The following is an 18,089-nucleotide window of genomic DNA, read 5'->3' on the forward strand; positions in this document are numbered from 1 at the left end:
TTTATTCAACAATTTCTTCTCTTCCTTGTCAGTCTTCGACATGAGTTCACAAGAGTAACACAACACATGCTTGAGCATTCCTCTTCTTGAAAACAAGGCACAGCACGTCAAAAACTGACATGGAAGAAAAGAAACTGTTGCATAGTTATTTTTGTTTCTTTGACATGAAATCAAACTTGACAATTCTTAATGTTTTTATGAAATGCTGTGGTGTTTATTAGGCCTTAGAAATGCTCAAATATGATGCTTTATAGGGTGAACATCTACTTTTTCTTGCTAAACAGCTGATAAAGCATATCTTCCTCTCTCACTCCAGCTGGAGTGATATGGCTTTGGGCCATCAGTCAGGCCACTCGTGGCGCAGGCTGACACGTCCTTTATACTGAGAGGAATTTCCTGCCTGAAATACGCTACCCTCACCACAACCAAATTCTCCACCTGCAAATGTTCAATCGCAATCACCTTAGAAAGCGAAGCAATTCCCTAGCACTGCATTTTCCTGACATACAAAACTTTTCCTAACAATGCATTCAAGACATTCCCGACATTTCAGACAAACTCCGAGTGTCGAGTTTCTCAATGCCTAAGCCTCTAAGCACACATGAATTCACTGCAAAATGGGCAGTGAAATGGCCTCTAAGTGCCACGAGCCAGAGTCAGACATTGCTCTGAGCTACTGAAGACGTTTGACTGTAACATTCACTGGAGCTCGAGTAACTCAGTGCTGAGACTGGAATCAATTAAGCCTTAATGACGAAGGCCCCGTGACTTTTTTGCGACAATGTCACCACGGCTTCAGGCAGTTAATCTAATCTAATGTACCTCAAAACAGTTTTCAAGATTCATCACCTCATCACTCAGCCTCTGTGCCTCTGGTGCCGTTTGGCAGTCAGGCCTTTCACTCATTTTCACAAATGACCCTTTTAGAGCTAAAAGGCTGTGGCTCAATAATGATACCGACTATGGGAGTCATACATTGTGAACTAATTTGTACCGTAGTCTAATGTTATACCATTTCGAACTGCAGTGAACTTGCACTGGACTCAATATATTATCCAGCTCAAAGAGTGTACACAACTCTGTACACAACAATGAGACATCGACGGAAGGGAAAATTACTTTCTAGAGGTTTAGGAAAATATCTGAAAAATGGTGCAGCAACAATATACAGTGTTCTTTCTTACCCTGGAGTGGAGCCAGCTGATTGGTCGCTGCTCTGTTCCTTCTAGCAGTAGTGGTACCATGGTGTGGTAGTGTTCCAGTTTGTTGAGCACACTTTTTAGTTGCCTCCCTGCGACAAGCAACAACAACAAAAAAAATCTCCCATTAGTGTTGCAGTGGGAACCAGAGACACAATATGTGATGCAGCTGAGCTCTGTCTGTGTGTGTGTGTGTGTGTGTGTGTGTGTGTGTGTGTGTGCGTGCGTGTGTACTAGAGGCAAGAAGTTCAAATGACCAGCAGTTAAAAGTGGAATTGTAAACTGAAGACAGCAGTAAGTAAGCAGTGCTGTGGTAAATTAGGACCAGCATGAACAGATGTGGAGATAAAGTCCATTAACTCAATAAAATTTGTAGACCTAAAACTTGGAAGAGAATTAGTACTTAGGTTATGGGCTCCCTCTCGATTTCTAATGGGATTTTAGGATGGCAGCTTTCAATTTACATATAAAATAAAGTCTGTTTTATAGGAAAAAATAAATAAACAAAATTCCATTATTGAGCATTCCATTGTTGTCTAATCCCAATTAACTATGCTAAGCCTACAATAATAATTTATCTACCTTTTTTCTTGCCGTAAGAATGGGCGCAGCCATTTGTAAATTTTATGGGTCTAGCTTTTGGTCTCATCCATTTATTTTTAGCTGTGCAAAACAGCTTGTTTTGCTGTTTGATATTGCAAATTGGTGTGTCTTACCATATTATTTTGTATTATCTTAATTATGAGCACACTGGTTTGTAGTGCAAACAGTTTTACCGTTTACTGCACGAATGCACTAATGAACTGGAAGTTTTGCCCATAGGCTTACTTCCACTTTAAAGAAAAAGATAGATAGTGGTCAGTCTCATTTAGTGTCTTTGCAAAGAAAGCAATTCCAAACAAACTGCAACTAAAGGTCATTGTACACTGAATCCAAAATTGTCGTATGCATTTTTCGTATTCGTCACACTTACCTATCAAAATGCTTGCTACAGATGCGAAAACGCAGAAAATCGAACCTGATACAATTTTTTTTTTTGGACGTACGAAGGTTTCGGAGGTCGTATTGAAGGTGAATGAAAATTTTAGACTCAGTGTGCAATGACATTAACATAGTGAGTAAAAACTGAAATTTTGAAGTAGAAAAAAAGCAGCATTGGTTCCAGAAGTGTTTTTCCCCACAGAGATTATGCCCCTTTTTACAATATGTAATATAAGTCTCGAGTGTCCCCAGGATATGTCTGTGAAGTTTCAGCTCAAAATACGAATACTAAAATCATTTATTATATCATTTTGAAAATGCCGATTTTTAATGTGAAGCAGAAACACGCTGTTTTCATGCATGCTCTTTAAATGCAAATGAGCTGCTTCTCCCCTGCCCCCTCTCCAGAATAGAGCTGTGTCTTTACTTCTGATATGGTTTTCTAAGCACACACACATCCAAAGCATGCGCACAGAAAGCGGCTGTCACACGGCATGTGAGTACTAAACTAAGTTCTCTTTCATGTCTTATTGCGCTTAAACTGTCAAACACACAAGTTTATGTTAAAAACACACATGAGCTACAAAAACAGTCGATTATGTCTGTAAAGGTAAACAGCTGGGAAAGAAATCACATGTTTATATTAGATCTGTGTGGCAGCAGCGTAATATACAGTAAATATATAAATCCACCAATTACTTAAAAAAACGACTGTTGCACACTATGGTGGCAGATATGGTCATGCAATGTTGCAATCTTATATTTTAGGGAGGTCAGCATTTTATAGTACTTTAACATCACCTAAAGAAAAACATTTTTTGCTACAATAAATGACAGTCTTCCCACAAATTTTTTTTGCATGCTTTTAAAATGTAAGTTGCTAACAAGTTACTGCAAATAATATGGATTACAGTGGTCGTATGTTACATCAAACACATACACCCACATCCTTGTTGAGCACACAGAAAGTATTTCCACTATTTCTATTTCAGGTATTTCAAATAATAATAGCAGCTTATGTATTTAACAACTTAAATAAATTTCTGTATAAAGAAACAGAAGGTGAGTTGACTGCTGTCTTTCATTCAACACAGAAATCAGAATTGTTAGTGTCATACTTAGAAATGTGCAACAGAACACCACATGATGTCGGAAATTTCAATTTATAAGCTCATAAGGAAACTCCGATGAAGATGATGTAATGTGAACATGGCGACACCCTGGGAGACGTACACACTTGATCAAATATGTGACCAGGAACCACAAAACCAGACATAAGGGTCAATTTTTCAAAATGAAGATTTATACATCATGTGAAAGCAGAATAAAAAGGCTTTCCAATTATGTATGGTTTGGATAGGACAATATTTGTCAGAGATACAACTATTTGAAGATCTGGAATCTGAGGGTAGAAAATAGCCTTTCAAGTTGTCCAGATGACTTATTAGCAATGCATATTACTAATCAATGATTAAGTTTTGATATATTTATGGTAAGAAATGTACAAAATATCTTCATGGAACATGATCATCTTTTTTTTTATATAATTTTGACGCATTCAATGAATTTTTTTTCTATTGTTACAAATATACCTGTACTACTTAAGACTGGTTTTGTGGTCCAGGGTCACATATATTCACTCTTATGTGTACACAATGATGAATCAAAGGAATGCCTGATGAATTAGCATTCCAGGTTGGGCTACAATTTGACAATGTCTGAAAGTATTTTCATGGAGAATGAAAAACAATGTATCAGTATATATTTTTTTGTTTTAAGTACAATGGGATCCAAAAGTTTAAGGCCACTGATGAACATGTTTCTGTTTTGTTCTATTTTAATTACAGAATTTCAAACTGGCATTTAATGAGAAGAATGATAAACTTGGCATGACTTGCTTCTGTGTTTCGTGAGTGTAGTTGCGTCATCAGTCTAAATCAAAGGGCTTCTCTCTTTTCTCTCCCCTCAGTGAAAGCATCGTGCCCCCACAGGGCCAAAGCGTTCCATCCTCAGCTGAACCTCAACACTACGGCATCCATTATGAATGAGGGCGACAGACATGGAAAGAGAGAGAGCAAGAAATGAAAAAGAGGTGTAAGAAAGAGAGAGAGAGACATGCACAATAGAGCAGCGTAGAGAAGTGCATCCTTAAGAGCGGCTGAAGCAGCGGGGTGACAACACTACATGTTTTTTCTCATCTGTCTAAGGGCTGTAAGCCCTTCCTTCTTTATTTTTTTCCCTCACTGTGACTCACATACAAACACCTGTCATATTTTATCAAAAAAAGTGTTAATATTGTTTTAACATTTGTTATATTCATAATTAGACAGTTCTTTGGAAAACCTGGATCAAGTGAAGTAATGGCTGCTGAAAATTCAGCTTTGTCATTATAGGAATGAATATGGCAATTATTCAGCACAGTTCTTTTTAAAATTATTTAAACATGGATTAAAGCCAACAAATACCACAACTATACCATAGTACCCTTTTTAAGGTCACTGAACCTCACATCCTAGAACAAAATGATATGATCACTATACAATTGCAGTGAGACACTATAAGAACCAAACATCTTCTGAAATCACATGCTTAGTGCACTATATGACATAAATAGAGAACATATATACTCAATGAGAATCTTGTCAGCTCATAATAACACGTATTCGGTCTGCAGGGCATGCCACGTTCGTAGCTTTCCGCTGCTGGTCTGTCAGACACCCATTATTACCCACGATTCAGCATTCTGAGGGAGACAGGAAGTGGCACAGCACTCTGGAAATGTCTTTTCTCCCCAGTGGGAAGCTATCAGTCACGTTTCAATATGTGTTTGTGCACATCCTGTCATTTTGGATATAATTTACAGCACACAGGGACAGATATGCACAAACCCCCGCACTTCCTTTACCCAGACCCAATTTCCTGTCTGTCATTATCATTCACCCTCTCCACTCCTTCTGCTCTTTTTGTCCAAGAAGGATTCAATTCAGGAAGAAGCTTTGCAGACTAGAACAAAACTGACATTTGTGCGTAATCAGGAAATGAGTAAAGAAATTAAATTGAAAAACACGATCGTCTATGATTTGTCAATTGACGTCCACAATAAATAAACTAAATATGGATAGATTATATACTGCAAGTTATTTTACTTCAATTAATTCTAAATATTACACCAAAAACTACAATTGAAAATGGTATCAGCAAATTTCTAAGGCCTCTAAATGGTCAAAATTTTGCTGAAATCACTGTTGAATGCAACATACCACATGCCTTTTGTCATCTGTTTGATAGTTTACACTTTTTTAGCAAGTAAAAGGCCTTTTAGAATATATCTAAAGAGACTTCAGGTTGTGGTTGTGGTCTTTTTGTAGTGAAATCTGATTTTTGAAAGTTCAAATGTAAGAATAACTTTTATATTGTTAATAATATATGACCCTGGACCACAAAACCAGTCATAAGGGTCAATTTTTGGCTGTAATACAACTATTTAAATATCTGGAATCTGAGGGTGCAAAAAAAAAAAAAAATCGAAATATTGAGAAAATCGCCTTTAAAAAGTTGTCCAAATGAAGTTATTAGCAATGCATATTACTAATCAAAACTTAAGTTAATATATTTACGGTAGGACACTTACAAAATATATCTTAACTTTATATCCTAATGGTTTTTGGCATAAAAGAAAAACTGATCATTTTGATCCATACTATGTATTGTATGTACAAATATACCCTTGCAGGAAGCAGTTTAGATTTCCTTAATTATCCAGATGATTTTTTCAAATTTATTTATTTATTTATTTTTAGAGAAATCACCTTAAAATGTTGAGTATCAAAGATGACGTCTCATTTAGTTGCATTACAGGCTATTTCTTTATTTATAGTCACACCAAAAATTATTCAGTCACCAGATGTAATTTTTGGTATTTTTTTTAATGTATGTAAGTGAGGATAGCAAAATAAAGTAAACTTTGGCATATTACAGCCAAAACTTCTTCATACAGTGAACTACCAGTAAAATTGATAAAAACTTGGGACCAAACATTTATTCAGACACTTTGACTTGTTGTCAATGTAGGTATATTTTTCTTTAATTGCTAATGCAGCCTTTTTTACACCACAGACTGAACAAAATTAAGCATTGCTTGGTAATTGGTCAACAAAGTATTGATATAAATATTTTTATACTAACAGTTGTCTGAATTTTTTTGTTGATTGTAATCCATTACATACCTTTCTATCAAGTTAAGTTATCGGAAATCATGAAGATGAATTTGTTCTGACACAGTTTAACTCTGAGTTCTTGTCATATTTTATTATCATTTTCTAAACTATAGCAAATAAACGATGATAATGTGAGAAATGTTGAGGTGTCTATGTCGACTATGTATAAACATGCGCGCAAAAAAAAAACTTATTCTGCACAATTTATAAACTTGTTTCCCCATGGGGACTTCAATTTAGGTCCCCACGGTGACACAAGTCCTCACCAATCTGCATGTATTCAGGTTTAGGTCCCCACCAGGATATAAAAACAATACCCCCCCCCCCCCCCACACACACACACACACACACACGTTTAAGGGACCTAAAATCAGAGCCCCCAAAAAAAAGCATACCAACAACTCTCATCATAATGCAACACAGTCACACACCATATCAGCAACTCTACCCGAGCTCAAGGCATTTCATTGTCACCAGTATTCACACACCACCCAATCCGTAAATAACAATATGTTTTTGTACACAGTGTCTAGCTTTGGCAAAACTCGCCCTGCATCTAAATAGAGTGCAACAGTGGGGTTCTGGAAGTAAACATCCCATTCACTTTCTCCACACAAACAGGTTTTTAAAAGCAATATACAAACTTCCCAAAACTGACCTACTATGAGTTCTGCAGGTTATTAAATCAGTGGTATATGCTTCTGTTGAACTTGTAAGTCAACATTTTTACATATTCCTTTAAAAAATTGTGTATAAGAGTCCTCTTAAAATTTCAAACAAATACCAAGTTTTGTCATGAAACTCTAGATGGAGCAAATTGATTACATTCACAGAATTAAACTTATTGGTTCATGTTGCATACGCAGCCAATGAGCTTGCTGCTTTACCTTTAAAAGGCTGGTTAGCATTCACTAGAACAATTCACAACCCTCCATCTCCCCAGCTCCACCTGTATAGATCTGCTATGGGTTATTTTACACTATTTATGCAGCAGCAGCATGTCTTAAATACTCACAGCAGCGTATTGTTGTATCTATTGGCAGTAGCAAGTTCCTGTATTTGGTTTAACCATTTAGTTCATCTATTTCAAGAACGGTGTAAATTTTTTCCCGCCAGATATCAGCATGATAACAAATGTAATATTGATTTTATACAAGTTTAATAAAGTTGGCATTAAGTGACTTTTTAAATGTTAGATGTCAACAAACAAAGTTCCAAGCAAAGGTCACAGTGTCATCTTTGAGATGACACAAGATGGTGTTTCCTTATTGAATAAATCTGCTTTTTGAATGATAAAAGTCACTCACTTATTAACAGTCAAATGCTTCGTTCCTGAATGAATCGGTTGTTTGAATGGTCAATGACTTGCTCATTTAAAGTGACTTGCTGCCACATTTTTTTCATGTTTGAAATCATTTAAAACATTCATTTAAAACAAAGCATTAGTTATGCATTTGTAACTGCAGGTTAAATGGATCCATGTCCCATCTGAGCTGTAAATACATCTAAATGCCATGCAATGTTTTCTTATGTTGGAATGAAATATTTTCCATTTAATTGCACTTTTACTTTCAATACTTCAGTATGTTTAATATTTAAAAAATATTTTTTACACTTAAGTACAATAATTATCACATACTTTAAAACTTTTACATACCAGTCATTTTCTGGTAAGATATCTGTACTTTTACTTAAGTGTGGCTTCCAGGTACTTCACCACTGGTACCAGATCTATCTATTACATTGCTAAAATCTTCAGAGAGTTGTCATAGAACTTATATTATTTGACTATTTTTTAACAAACATTTTGTTTGTATACCTATAATAATTCTAGCAGTTTTTAATATTAATTCACTGTCTAGCTTTGCTTTGCTATTCAAATACAATTATGACCCTGAGCCACTTAAATTGCATTGGAATATTTGTAGCAATAGCCACCAATACATTGTAGGGGTCAAAATGATTGATTTTTTTATGCCAAAATGATTGGGATATTAGGTAAAGATCATGTTCCATTAATATATTTTATACATTTCCTACAACAAATATATCTAAACATAATTTTTGATTAGTAATATGCACAGCTAAGAACTTTCTCAATATTTAGATTTTTTTGCACCCTCAGATTCCAGATTTTCAAATAGTTGTATCTCAGCCAAATATTGTCTGTTCCTTACAAACCATACTTCAATGGAAAACTTATATAGTCATTCAATCTTATTTATTTAAAAAAATGTATACTTATGACTGGTTTTGTGGTCCAGGGTCACATTTTTGCTTCAAAACAAAGTCTGCAATGTTGTCATACATCTTGGGGTTGTTTGGTTTTGTTTATGGCTTTTTTAGAATCCCTATGGAGGAAATTAACAGGAAAAATACTTCCTGAACCAAGACTGCTGAAGAAGTGGGCGGTCACTGTTTTACTCTACATGCATAAATCCCTGATGCACAGTATGCAGGCAGTGTATTTTTTCTGCTGAATTTTTGAAATGTGCAACCAGTGGACACTTTCCTATTCCATAAGCTCATAAAATTCAAACTCGACTGTCCTAACAGTGTGTAACTTTAGCATTCCTTTTGGGATGCCGCTGTGTGTACCTCCTGCTTGCTTTTCCTTCTTTTTTTCTCCTTCCCTTCACGCCCATGTCACGTTCAAGCTATTTGAAGCAAGGCCTGATGACTTGACCAGATTTATTAGTCTAGTGTCAACGTGAAACCCCAGAGAACATGTTTGCGCATATGCGCATGCGCGGACGGATATGTTTTATTGAACAAAATGAAATTCCACTGAGGCTTCTAACTAAATACAGCACTGACAGCAGCAGGCCAAACAATTCATCAGTACACATCTAATGAAGCTTTATTGCTTTATAGATGTTCTGCTAGATAGGTTTAGGGCCAAAGAGAGGAAATAAAGCAAAGATCTGAGGTATAATTAAAAAAAGACATAGCATAAATGCATGAATTAGATGCTGCTGCTTGGTAATTATTTATTTAGCATCTTCAGTTATATTCTCATTATTGATACAAAGCCCAATTAATTTTTTTAAACAGACCACAAAGGAAAATTCCAAGCTGTTTAGCAGCTGTTATGTGGGAACTTTAATTATATGTGTGAGAACCGCTGCACATGTTTGTAATGGGGTAAATTAATCCAACGTGTGAGATTTTTTACTGTATTCTTTAAGCTTTTTTGAAAAAGGCTTTACATGAAATTCTCGGAACTTGACAGGCATGATTATTCACACGTTCCGCTCAGATTTTACATCCATGTATTTGATCTCAGAGAAGTGGCAGTGCCAGTTTACCAAAGTAAATAAATAAATAAACAAACATCTTTAAGTTAACTTTTTTCATTAGACATTTAAGTTTCTACAAAAAGTACAAAAGTACTTGCTTTGTCATTTAAGTCTGTGTAAAGCACAAGTTATGACCAATCTTACTTCAGTATTGTTATGCATTTCTGAGAAAATAATCTATTTATGGTGAGACACTGCAGGTGAAGAGGGTAAAAAATACTAATATTTATCACCTTACTTACCCAGTTGATTACATTGATAATTGCAAACATTTTTTGTATTGCAAGTTTTCAAAAATGTTATGTGTAAACATGCGAATGACACATTTTTTAATGAAATATGCACTAATTTGCAAAGATTTCTAGTATAAAAATCTAAACACTGGATGTCAGTTTCAAAATTCTTGTTTAATTTTTTTGACATACAGTATTAGATAAAAATGTTTTCACAGAGGGGATTTTGGGTATCTCATTTTACCACTCCATAATTCAGAAAAAACTTTGAACAGACAAAAAAAAACGTGTTCCCCCATTTTAAAATCAAGCTAATTATATATGAACAAATCCCTCAGTCAAATCCTTCAGGATATAGACAGGAATAAAAATAAAGTTTGATGTGTGTAAGCGTTACTGAAGTAGAGATTTATGGCTCAGTGTAGGAGAAAAAACTCATTTAGAGAAAACGGCCTTTAAAAATCTGCATTGTAATTGAAATCTATTGACACAAATAGATAAAGTGCTATAAAATAAAGACTTAACAGTGTCTTTTGGGTGTTTTCTTTCCACTAGCCTGAAAAAAAAACACTTCATGAAAAACCAAAAAGCCCAAAATCTCAAACTTGACAGGTGCATGAAAAACAGCGTTTTCGTCTGCAGTGTCTCCCCTTAAAGCAGTAGTTCACTTTCAGAACAAAAATTTACAGATAATGTACTCACCCCATTGTCATCCAAGATGTTCATGTCTTTCTTTCTTCAGGCGTAAAGAAATTATGTTTTCTGAGGAAAACATTTCAGGATTTCTCTTCAAATAATGGACTTCTATGGTGCCCCCGAATTTGAACTTCCAAAATGCAGTTTAAATGCAGCTTGAAAGGGCTCTAAATCATGCCAGCTGAGGAAGAATGGTCTTTTAGAAAATAACCAATCGTTTGGCTAGATAAGTCCCCTCTTTCCTTAACTATGATCGTTTAGAGCCCTTTGAAGCTGCATTTTGGAAGTTCAAACTCGGGGGCACCATAGAAGTCCATTACATGAAGAGAAATCCTGAAATGTTTTCCTCAGAAAACAATTTCTTTACTACTGAAGAAAGAAAGACATGAATATCTTGGATGACAAGGGGGTGAGTACATTATCTGTAAATTTTTGTTCTGGAAGTGAACTACTCCTTTAAGAATCTATGTAAAATTAAGAAGTAAAAGTTTCAAAAAATGAAAATGATACTTCGATAAAGTCTGTCATCGCCAAACCAGCACAAGTGCATGTTAAGTATGTTTTAATGAACAGCATGTTGACCAAAAGTTCTTGCTTACGTACTCGCTCATACTGTAATATGTTTCTTGATTTAAATCCATAAGCAATGCAAATGACCAGATTTGCATAATTCCTTTAGCGAAACCAATCACTTAATGAATACACCGTGATCAGCGGGCACAGTTCAGGCTTACTAAATTGCTTTCCAGCTCACGGAAACTTCTCACCAGTCACTTCCAAAGTATCTCAAATTCAGAATCAGTAATGAGGACTTTCTTCTACCACTAGGCAGACAAGTTAATGATAAGTTTCTTGTTTGCATCGTCTTCAGGTTTCTGAGTGGATGAGTTGAATACATTAGTTCTCTCCTAACAGCCTGAAAAAGCACCGTCAGCAATCTGAGAGTCAGCTGCCGAAACGGAACGAGAGGTGAGAGATTGAAAGAGGAAAGAGCGATAGTGAGTGAGAAAACTGGAGATTAAGAGTGTGCGTGTCAGATGGAGAGAGTCAGCGTGTTGGTAAATGGCTAATGCGGGTGTGATGGTGTGAATGAAGAGAGATTACTGACTGAGAGAATCTACAGACTTTATGACCTTGCTATAATAATCTCTCTCTCTGGCTCTGTCTGTCATTCTCTCAGTCTCTGAGCTCACTGGTATTGATGCGCAGCTACATATTATGATTTTGAGACTCTCTGACGGGGAAAGAAATGAGAGTTTGGATGATCGACATCTTAAATGTTTGAGGCTAACTTTGAGTGGCATCTTAGGATATTACCCTCTTTAAACTGTTCAATTTTCTCTTCAAAAACATATTTATCCTTGGACACATATATAAATCTGAAACACTGGTTTTTCTCTTTTAATAAATGAGTATACTACTGGATTCATAGCCACATTTGAAGTACTCTTGTAATATAACATTCATTTAAAAAAAATGCAAGAAAGCAGGAAAACTGATCTGACTGAGCGATTACACAAGATCTTTCGTTAGATGTTCATTCATGTTTATTTCATGCTGTAATTAGTAAAGGGAGAGATGATCACATTTACTCGCGCTTCGCTTGAACTGAGATGACACTGTTTCTTATTGAACAACAAAACAAAAACAAAACACAGAGCTTATTGGGATTAATAGTGGTTAAAACTGGATACAATCTGTCATGTACATGAGTTTGTATCAGACTGTTTTTTTCTGACTAATTGCAAGGAAAATGTCGAGTCGACAAATCAACTTTATTTCTTGCAATTGAAAGTTCATATCGCGCAATTTTGAGAAAAAGTCAGAATTACAAGAAAAAAGTCAGAATTGCGAGATACAAACAATTGCAAGAAAAGTCAGTATTATGAGTTCCATCTTACAACTCTGACTTTATTTCTCGCAATTGTAAATTAATATCATGCAATTTTGAGAAAAAGTCATAATTACAAGAAAAAAGTCAGAATTGCGTGATACAAACTCACAATTGTGAGAAAAAAGTCAGAATTGCTAGTTTTCATTGTACAATTCTGACTTTATTTCTTGCAATTGTAAGTTTCAATTAAGCAATTCTGAGAAAAAAGTCAGAATTACAAGAAAAAATTCACAAGTGCGCGATACAAACAACTACGAGAAAAAAGTCAGAATTGCAAGAAAAAAGTCAGAATTGAGAACTACAAACACAATTGAGAGAAAAGGTCTGAATTGCGTTTTCATCGTACAATTCTGACTCTATATATAATTGGGATATATAAACTCGCAATTACGAGAAAAAAGTCAGAAATGTGTGTTTTTATCTTACAATTCTGACTTTATTTCTTGAAATTGTAAGTTAATATCACACAATTCTGAATATAAACTTGCAATTACGAGAATAAAAGTTGCAATTTGGAGATATAAACTCACAATTACAAGAAAAAAGTCAGAATTGTAATATATAAACTTGTAATTACGAGAAAAAAGTCAGAATTGCGAGTTTTTATCTTTCAATTCTGACTTTATTTCTCACAATTGTAAGTTAATATCACACAATTCTGAATATAAACTCGCAATTCTGAGAAAAAAGTCAGAATTACAAGAAAAAAGTCACAAGTGCGGGATACAAACAACTACGAGAAAAAAGTCAGAATTGCAAGAAAAAAGTCAGAATTGAGAAATACAAACACAATTGAGAGAAAAAGTCTGAATTGCGTTTTCATCGTACAATTCTGACTTTATTTCTATATACAACTGGGATATATAAACTCGCAATTATGAAAAAAGTCAGAATTGGGAGATATAAACTCGCAGTTACGAGAAAAAAGTTAGAATTGCGAGTTTTTATCTCACAATTCTGACTTTATTTCTCGCAATTGTAAGTTTATATCACGCAATTCTGAATATAAACTCACAATTATGAGAAAAAAGTCAAAATTGGGAGATATAAACTTGCAATTCTGAGAAAAAAAGTCAGAATTACAAGAAAAAAGTCACAAGTGCGGGACACAAACAACTACGAGAAAAAAGTCAGAATTGCAAGAAAAGAAGTCAGAATTGAGAAATACAAACACAATTGAGAGAAAAAGTCTGAATTGCGTTTTCATCGTACAATTCTGACTTTATTTCTATAGATAATTGGGATATATAAACTCGCAAGTATGAAAAAAGTCAGAATTGGGAGATATAAACTTGCAATTACGAGGAAAAAGTCAGAATTGTGATATATAAACTTGTAATTACGAGAAAAAAGTCAGAATTGCGAGTTTTTATCTTTCAATTCTGACTTTATTTCTCACAATTGTAAGTTAATATCACACAATTCTGAATATAAACTCGCAATTATGAGAAAAAAGTCAGAATTGGGAGATATAAATTCGCAATTACGAGAAAAAAAGTCAGAATTGCGAGTTTTTATCTCACAATTCTGACTTTATTTCTCGCAATTGTAAGTTTATATCACTCAATTCTGAATATAAACTCACAATTACGAGAAAAAAGTCAGAATTGGGAGATATAAACAATTCTTAGATAAAAAAAGAATTGTGAGATAAAAAAGTCCATAGTTCCATTATATGGTGATCATACTTTGGGTTTGTTGAGGTTTATAAATTCATTTTTAAAGGAGAACTCCGGTGTGATTTTGACCTAAAGTGTATTGAATCATGATACCGAGTGTAAACGTACCTTGCATATCTCATCTCGTCTTGTCCACTGCTGTCCGAAATCTGGGGTCAGTTAGCCGATGCTCACAACAGCTTGTCAATGAAAGTCAATCGGGCATCGAAGGAGCCATGTAAATAAATCACTGTTTTACGCCATTTACGAGGCACAAAGTAGCTCCACACTTCATTGGTAGACTTCCAAGGGCCCTGACATTTAAAACGAGACATTGAGAACTCATAAAAAGCACCGGTAGTTTATTTACAAGTAGATTTAAACAGACAGTAACTGCAAGAAGTTTAGCGCCCGCCGCCATCTTAAATGTAGTCACGATAAGTCGAGTGTCGAGCACCAAGGAATTTATCAGCTTATCAACGTATCAGGTTGTAGTTTCCTTGGTGCTCAACACTCGACTTATCGTGACTACATTTAAGATGGCGGCGGGCGCTAAACTTCTTGCAGTTACTGTCTGTATAAATCTACTTGTAAATAAACTACCGGTGCTTTTTATGAGTTCTCAATGTCTCGTTTTAAATGTCAGGGCCCTTGGAAGTCTACCAATGAAGTGTGGAGCTACTTTGTGCCTCGTAAATGGCGTAAAACAGTGATTTATTTACATGGCTCCTTCGATGCCCGATTGACTTTCATTGACAAGCTGTTGTGAGCATCGGCTAACTGACCCCAGATTTCGGACAGCAGTGGACAAGACGAGATGAGATATGCAAGGTACGTTCACACTCGGTATCATGATTCAATACACTTTAGGTCAAAATCACACCGGAGTTCTCCTTTAAGGTTTGTAAATATCTCTCCTCTTCACCCCTTAAATTTGTTCTTGAAATAATAAAGATGTTTGTTTTTCATAATCTCACAGGACTATAAAGATTCTTATAGACATACACAAATACAAAGATATATTCTGCTACATCAGATGAATAGAAACACAATGTCTGCATAATTCATAAATAATCAAAATATGACCAAATTCTAACTCATAAGGCAATATTCGTGTGCAAGTAAACATGTTCACTTGTTAATTAATTCAGTTATTTACACTTGCATTTGGAGAATGAACACAAAAACTGCTACATGCTTTTCATTTGGTCTGCATATAAGAAAAAATCCTTATTATGTTCTGAACATTTAATGAAGAACCAAATAAAATAGAACTAAATATACATGCCTTAATGCAGTTCTGCACAAATGCAACAAGCACATGTATAAACCAAATTTAGAAGACAGCTTAGCTGTCTAATATGTCCGACATTTAGACATGTTTGCACACTTAGAGAAAACGACACACAATGACAGAGAAAGACTAATGAGTGCAAAGAGCTTAGACCTGAACCACCTGACTGCACAAACTGATCCCTATTGTCGGAGCCAGAATCAATAACTGGGCGTTTCTGCCAATCACGGAATGAGAGTGTGAGCGTCTGGCATTGAGCTTTGGATCAATGCAGAGAACAACAGGGGTCTGTTCAACATGTCAAAACTGTTTTAGAAACAGTGAAAAACACCAAAAGTTGAGAAGAATGTAACACCGAATGCATGTGCCTTACATTCATCCACAAGAGATATTTGATCATCCTGTAAATTTGGACGACTGGCTTATGTGTGTTAGTGTGTGTCACTCTCCAGGAGGTAAAACCAGACCCCTCCCATGCAGAATGGATTGGTCACGGAGGCCAAAGCCACAGTGAGGTGGTCCACATGACTGCTGGGACAGACCTGAATCCTTTTAAGAAGAAACACACAAACACACATGGTCCAGCTCAAAAGGGTGCGGTAAAACTGTGTCAGAGTAGGATGATCTTGTCACCCCATGCATCAAGAGAAAGCATTATCCAAAAAACTGCACATGAGTGTCTCTAGCTATCTCTTTCTCACATGAAAAACAAACATACACAGGAAGGGAACTGTAGATTTCAATGGAAATTCCCACCAAATGTATCACTATTTTATCAATGCGTTCTGCTTTCTCTGTCAGAATGCAAACTTTAAATGGTTAGTTCACCCGAAAATGAAAATTCTGTCATTATTTACTCACCCTCATGGCTTTCAAACCTGTAACACCTTTTTTTTTTTTTTTTATGAAATCTGACTGCTTTCTGACCCTGCATAGACAGCTACGCAACTGACACATTTAAGGCCCACAAAGGTAGTAAGGACATTGTTAAAATAGTCCATGTGACATCAGTGGTTCAACTTTAATTTTATGAAGTAACGAAAGTCCACAAAGAAAACAAAAATAACTTTATTCAACAATTTCTTCTCTTCCGTGTCAGCCTTTTACAACAGCACCATGGCTTCCTGGTCCTTGAACGTGTCAATCTAATAGGGCTGTGCAATTAATCGAAACTCAGTTTCGATTTCGGCTTCAAACGATCATGAAAATTAAAAAAAAAAAGATTATTGCGCCCTATTCCGCCCTCTTTCCAGTGATACACTTTCGCTCCACCATAAAAGCCTAATTTTACATGCAAATCAGCAAAATCATGTAACGTGACTTTCATAAAATGGGACGTGCTTGATTTATTAATGTTTCTTTGATGTTGTGTTTTTAATAGCGCGTAAGAAAACTTCCGCTGTTCTGTGTATGCGCTCAGAGACGGAGCAGAACACAAACATGCAAAGTTATCTTTTAACTCAAGGTGCTGCCTAAACAATCAAATACACACAAAAATATTTCAAAATTAGGCACTTGGTGATTATTCATGTAAACCCTTGTCAGTTATGTCTTAAATGATCATAAAACGTTCAGAATGAAAATACATGTGTAACAGTATGTTGGATCCGTGTGCGCTTAAAGCGGCAACAAATAATATTTCTTCTGCCGTCTCTGTCCTTAATATTAACAAAACGTAAGAGAAAAATCACTCACTGCTCTTGAATGAAGGACTTGTAGTTTTAATAAGAAACAAAGCATGTTTAATTCTTGTTAGACTACTTGAGACTTGTATAAAAGTATTCAGTATTTAGTTTTTTTTTCATTTGTATCTTTTTTTCTGTTGTATTGCCATCTTTAAATAGTCACTAATTTAAAGCTTTGGACCCAGTGATAATCGTGTTAAATAATTCGTGATTATGATTTTTGCCATAATCCAGCAGCCCTACAATCTAAGCTTTTGAATTTCATCAAAAATATCTTAATTTGTGTTCTGAAGATGAACGAAGGTCTTACAGGTTTGGAACGACATGCAGATGAATAATTAATGACAGAATTCAAATTTTTGGGTGAACTAACCCTTTAACTCTTTAGGATTGCAGCATTGCAGTAAAGTGGAGTAGACTGCATATTTTAAGGTTTCTGATGCGTTATGTTTTTTTTTAAAGATGTCACAGAGTGTCACTGTACTTGTGGTTTCAGTAGAAATTGTGCATGCCTAGTGCGACTGAATGAATTGTGCCCACTGACAGCATCATTTACTTCCACATGCTGTCTTGTTGTAGCATATGATTCACAGAAGGGATTATGAAAATCATGCACATTTATGCAAAACAGCACAAACATGCCTCAAAAACACTGAATGCATTTTTGCAAATCAGTTCTGAGAGCTGAGTTGGAAAGAATGTGGTTGACATTGTGTAGCACTGATGCACCGTGATCCAAACATCTGGTGGGTTTAATTTTATATTTATCATCATTGATATATCGTTTGTGAACCTTAAAGGAACACTCCACTTTTTTTGGAAATAGGCTCATTCTCCAACTCCCCCCGAGTTAATAAGTTGATTTTTACCATTTTGAAATCCATTCAGCCGTTCTCCTGTTCTGGCGATATCACTTTTAGCATAGCTTAGCAT

The 18,089-nt window shown here is 35.4% G+C and overlaps 1 protein-coding gene across 1 annotated transcript in view; it reads right to left on the reverse strand.

The window, feature by feature from the left end:
* adam12b (ADAM metallopeptidase domain 12b) overlaps positions 1–18,089 on the reverse strand; it is a 145,386-nt gene that overhangs the window by 124,909 nt on the left and 2,388 nt on the right. Inside the window, exon 2 of the mRNA XM_073827314.1 lies at positions 1,185–1,291. Coding sequence (XP_073683415.1) covers positions 1,185–1,291 — 107 coding nt within the window. The remainder of the gene's footprint in view (positions 1–1,184; positions 1,292–18,089) is intronic.

The sequence above is a fragment of the Garra rufa genome, chromosome 21, assembly GCF_049309525.1.
Source record: "Garra rufa chromosome 21, GarRuf1.0, whole genome shotgun sequence".
NCBI lineage: Eukaryota > Metazoa > Chordata > Actinopteri > Cypriniformes > Cyprinidae > Garra > Garra rufa.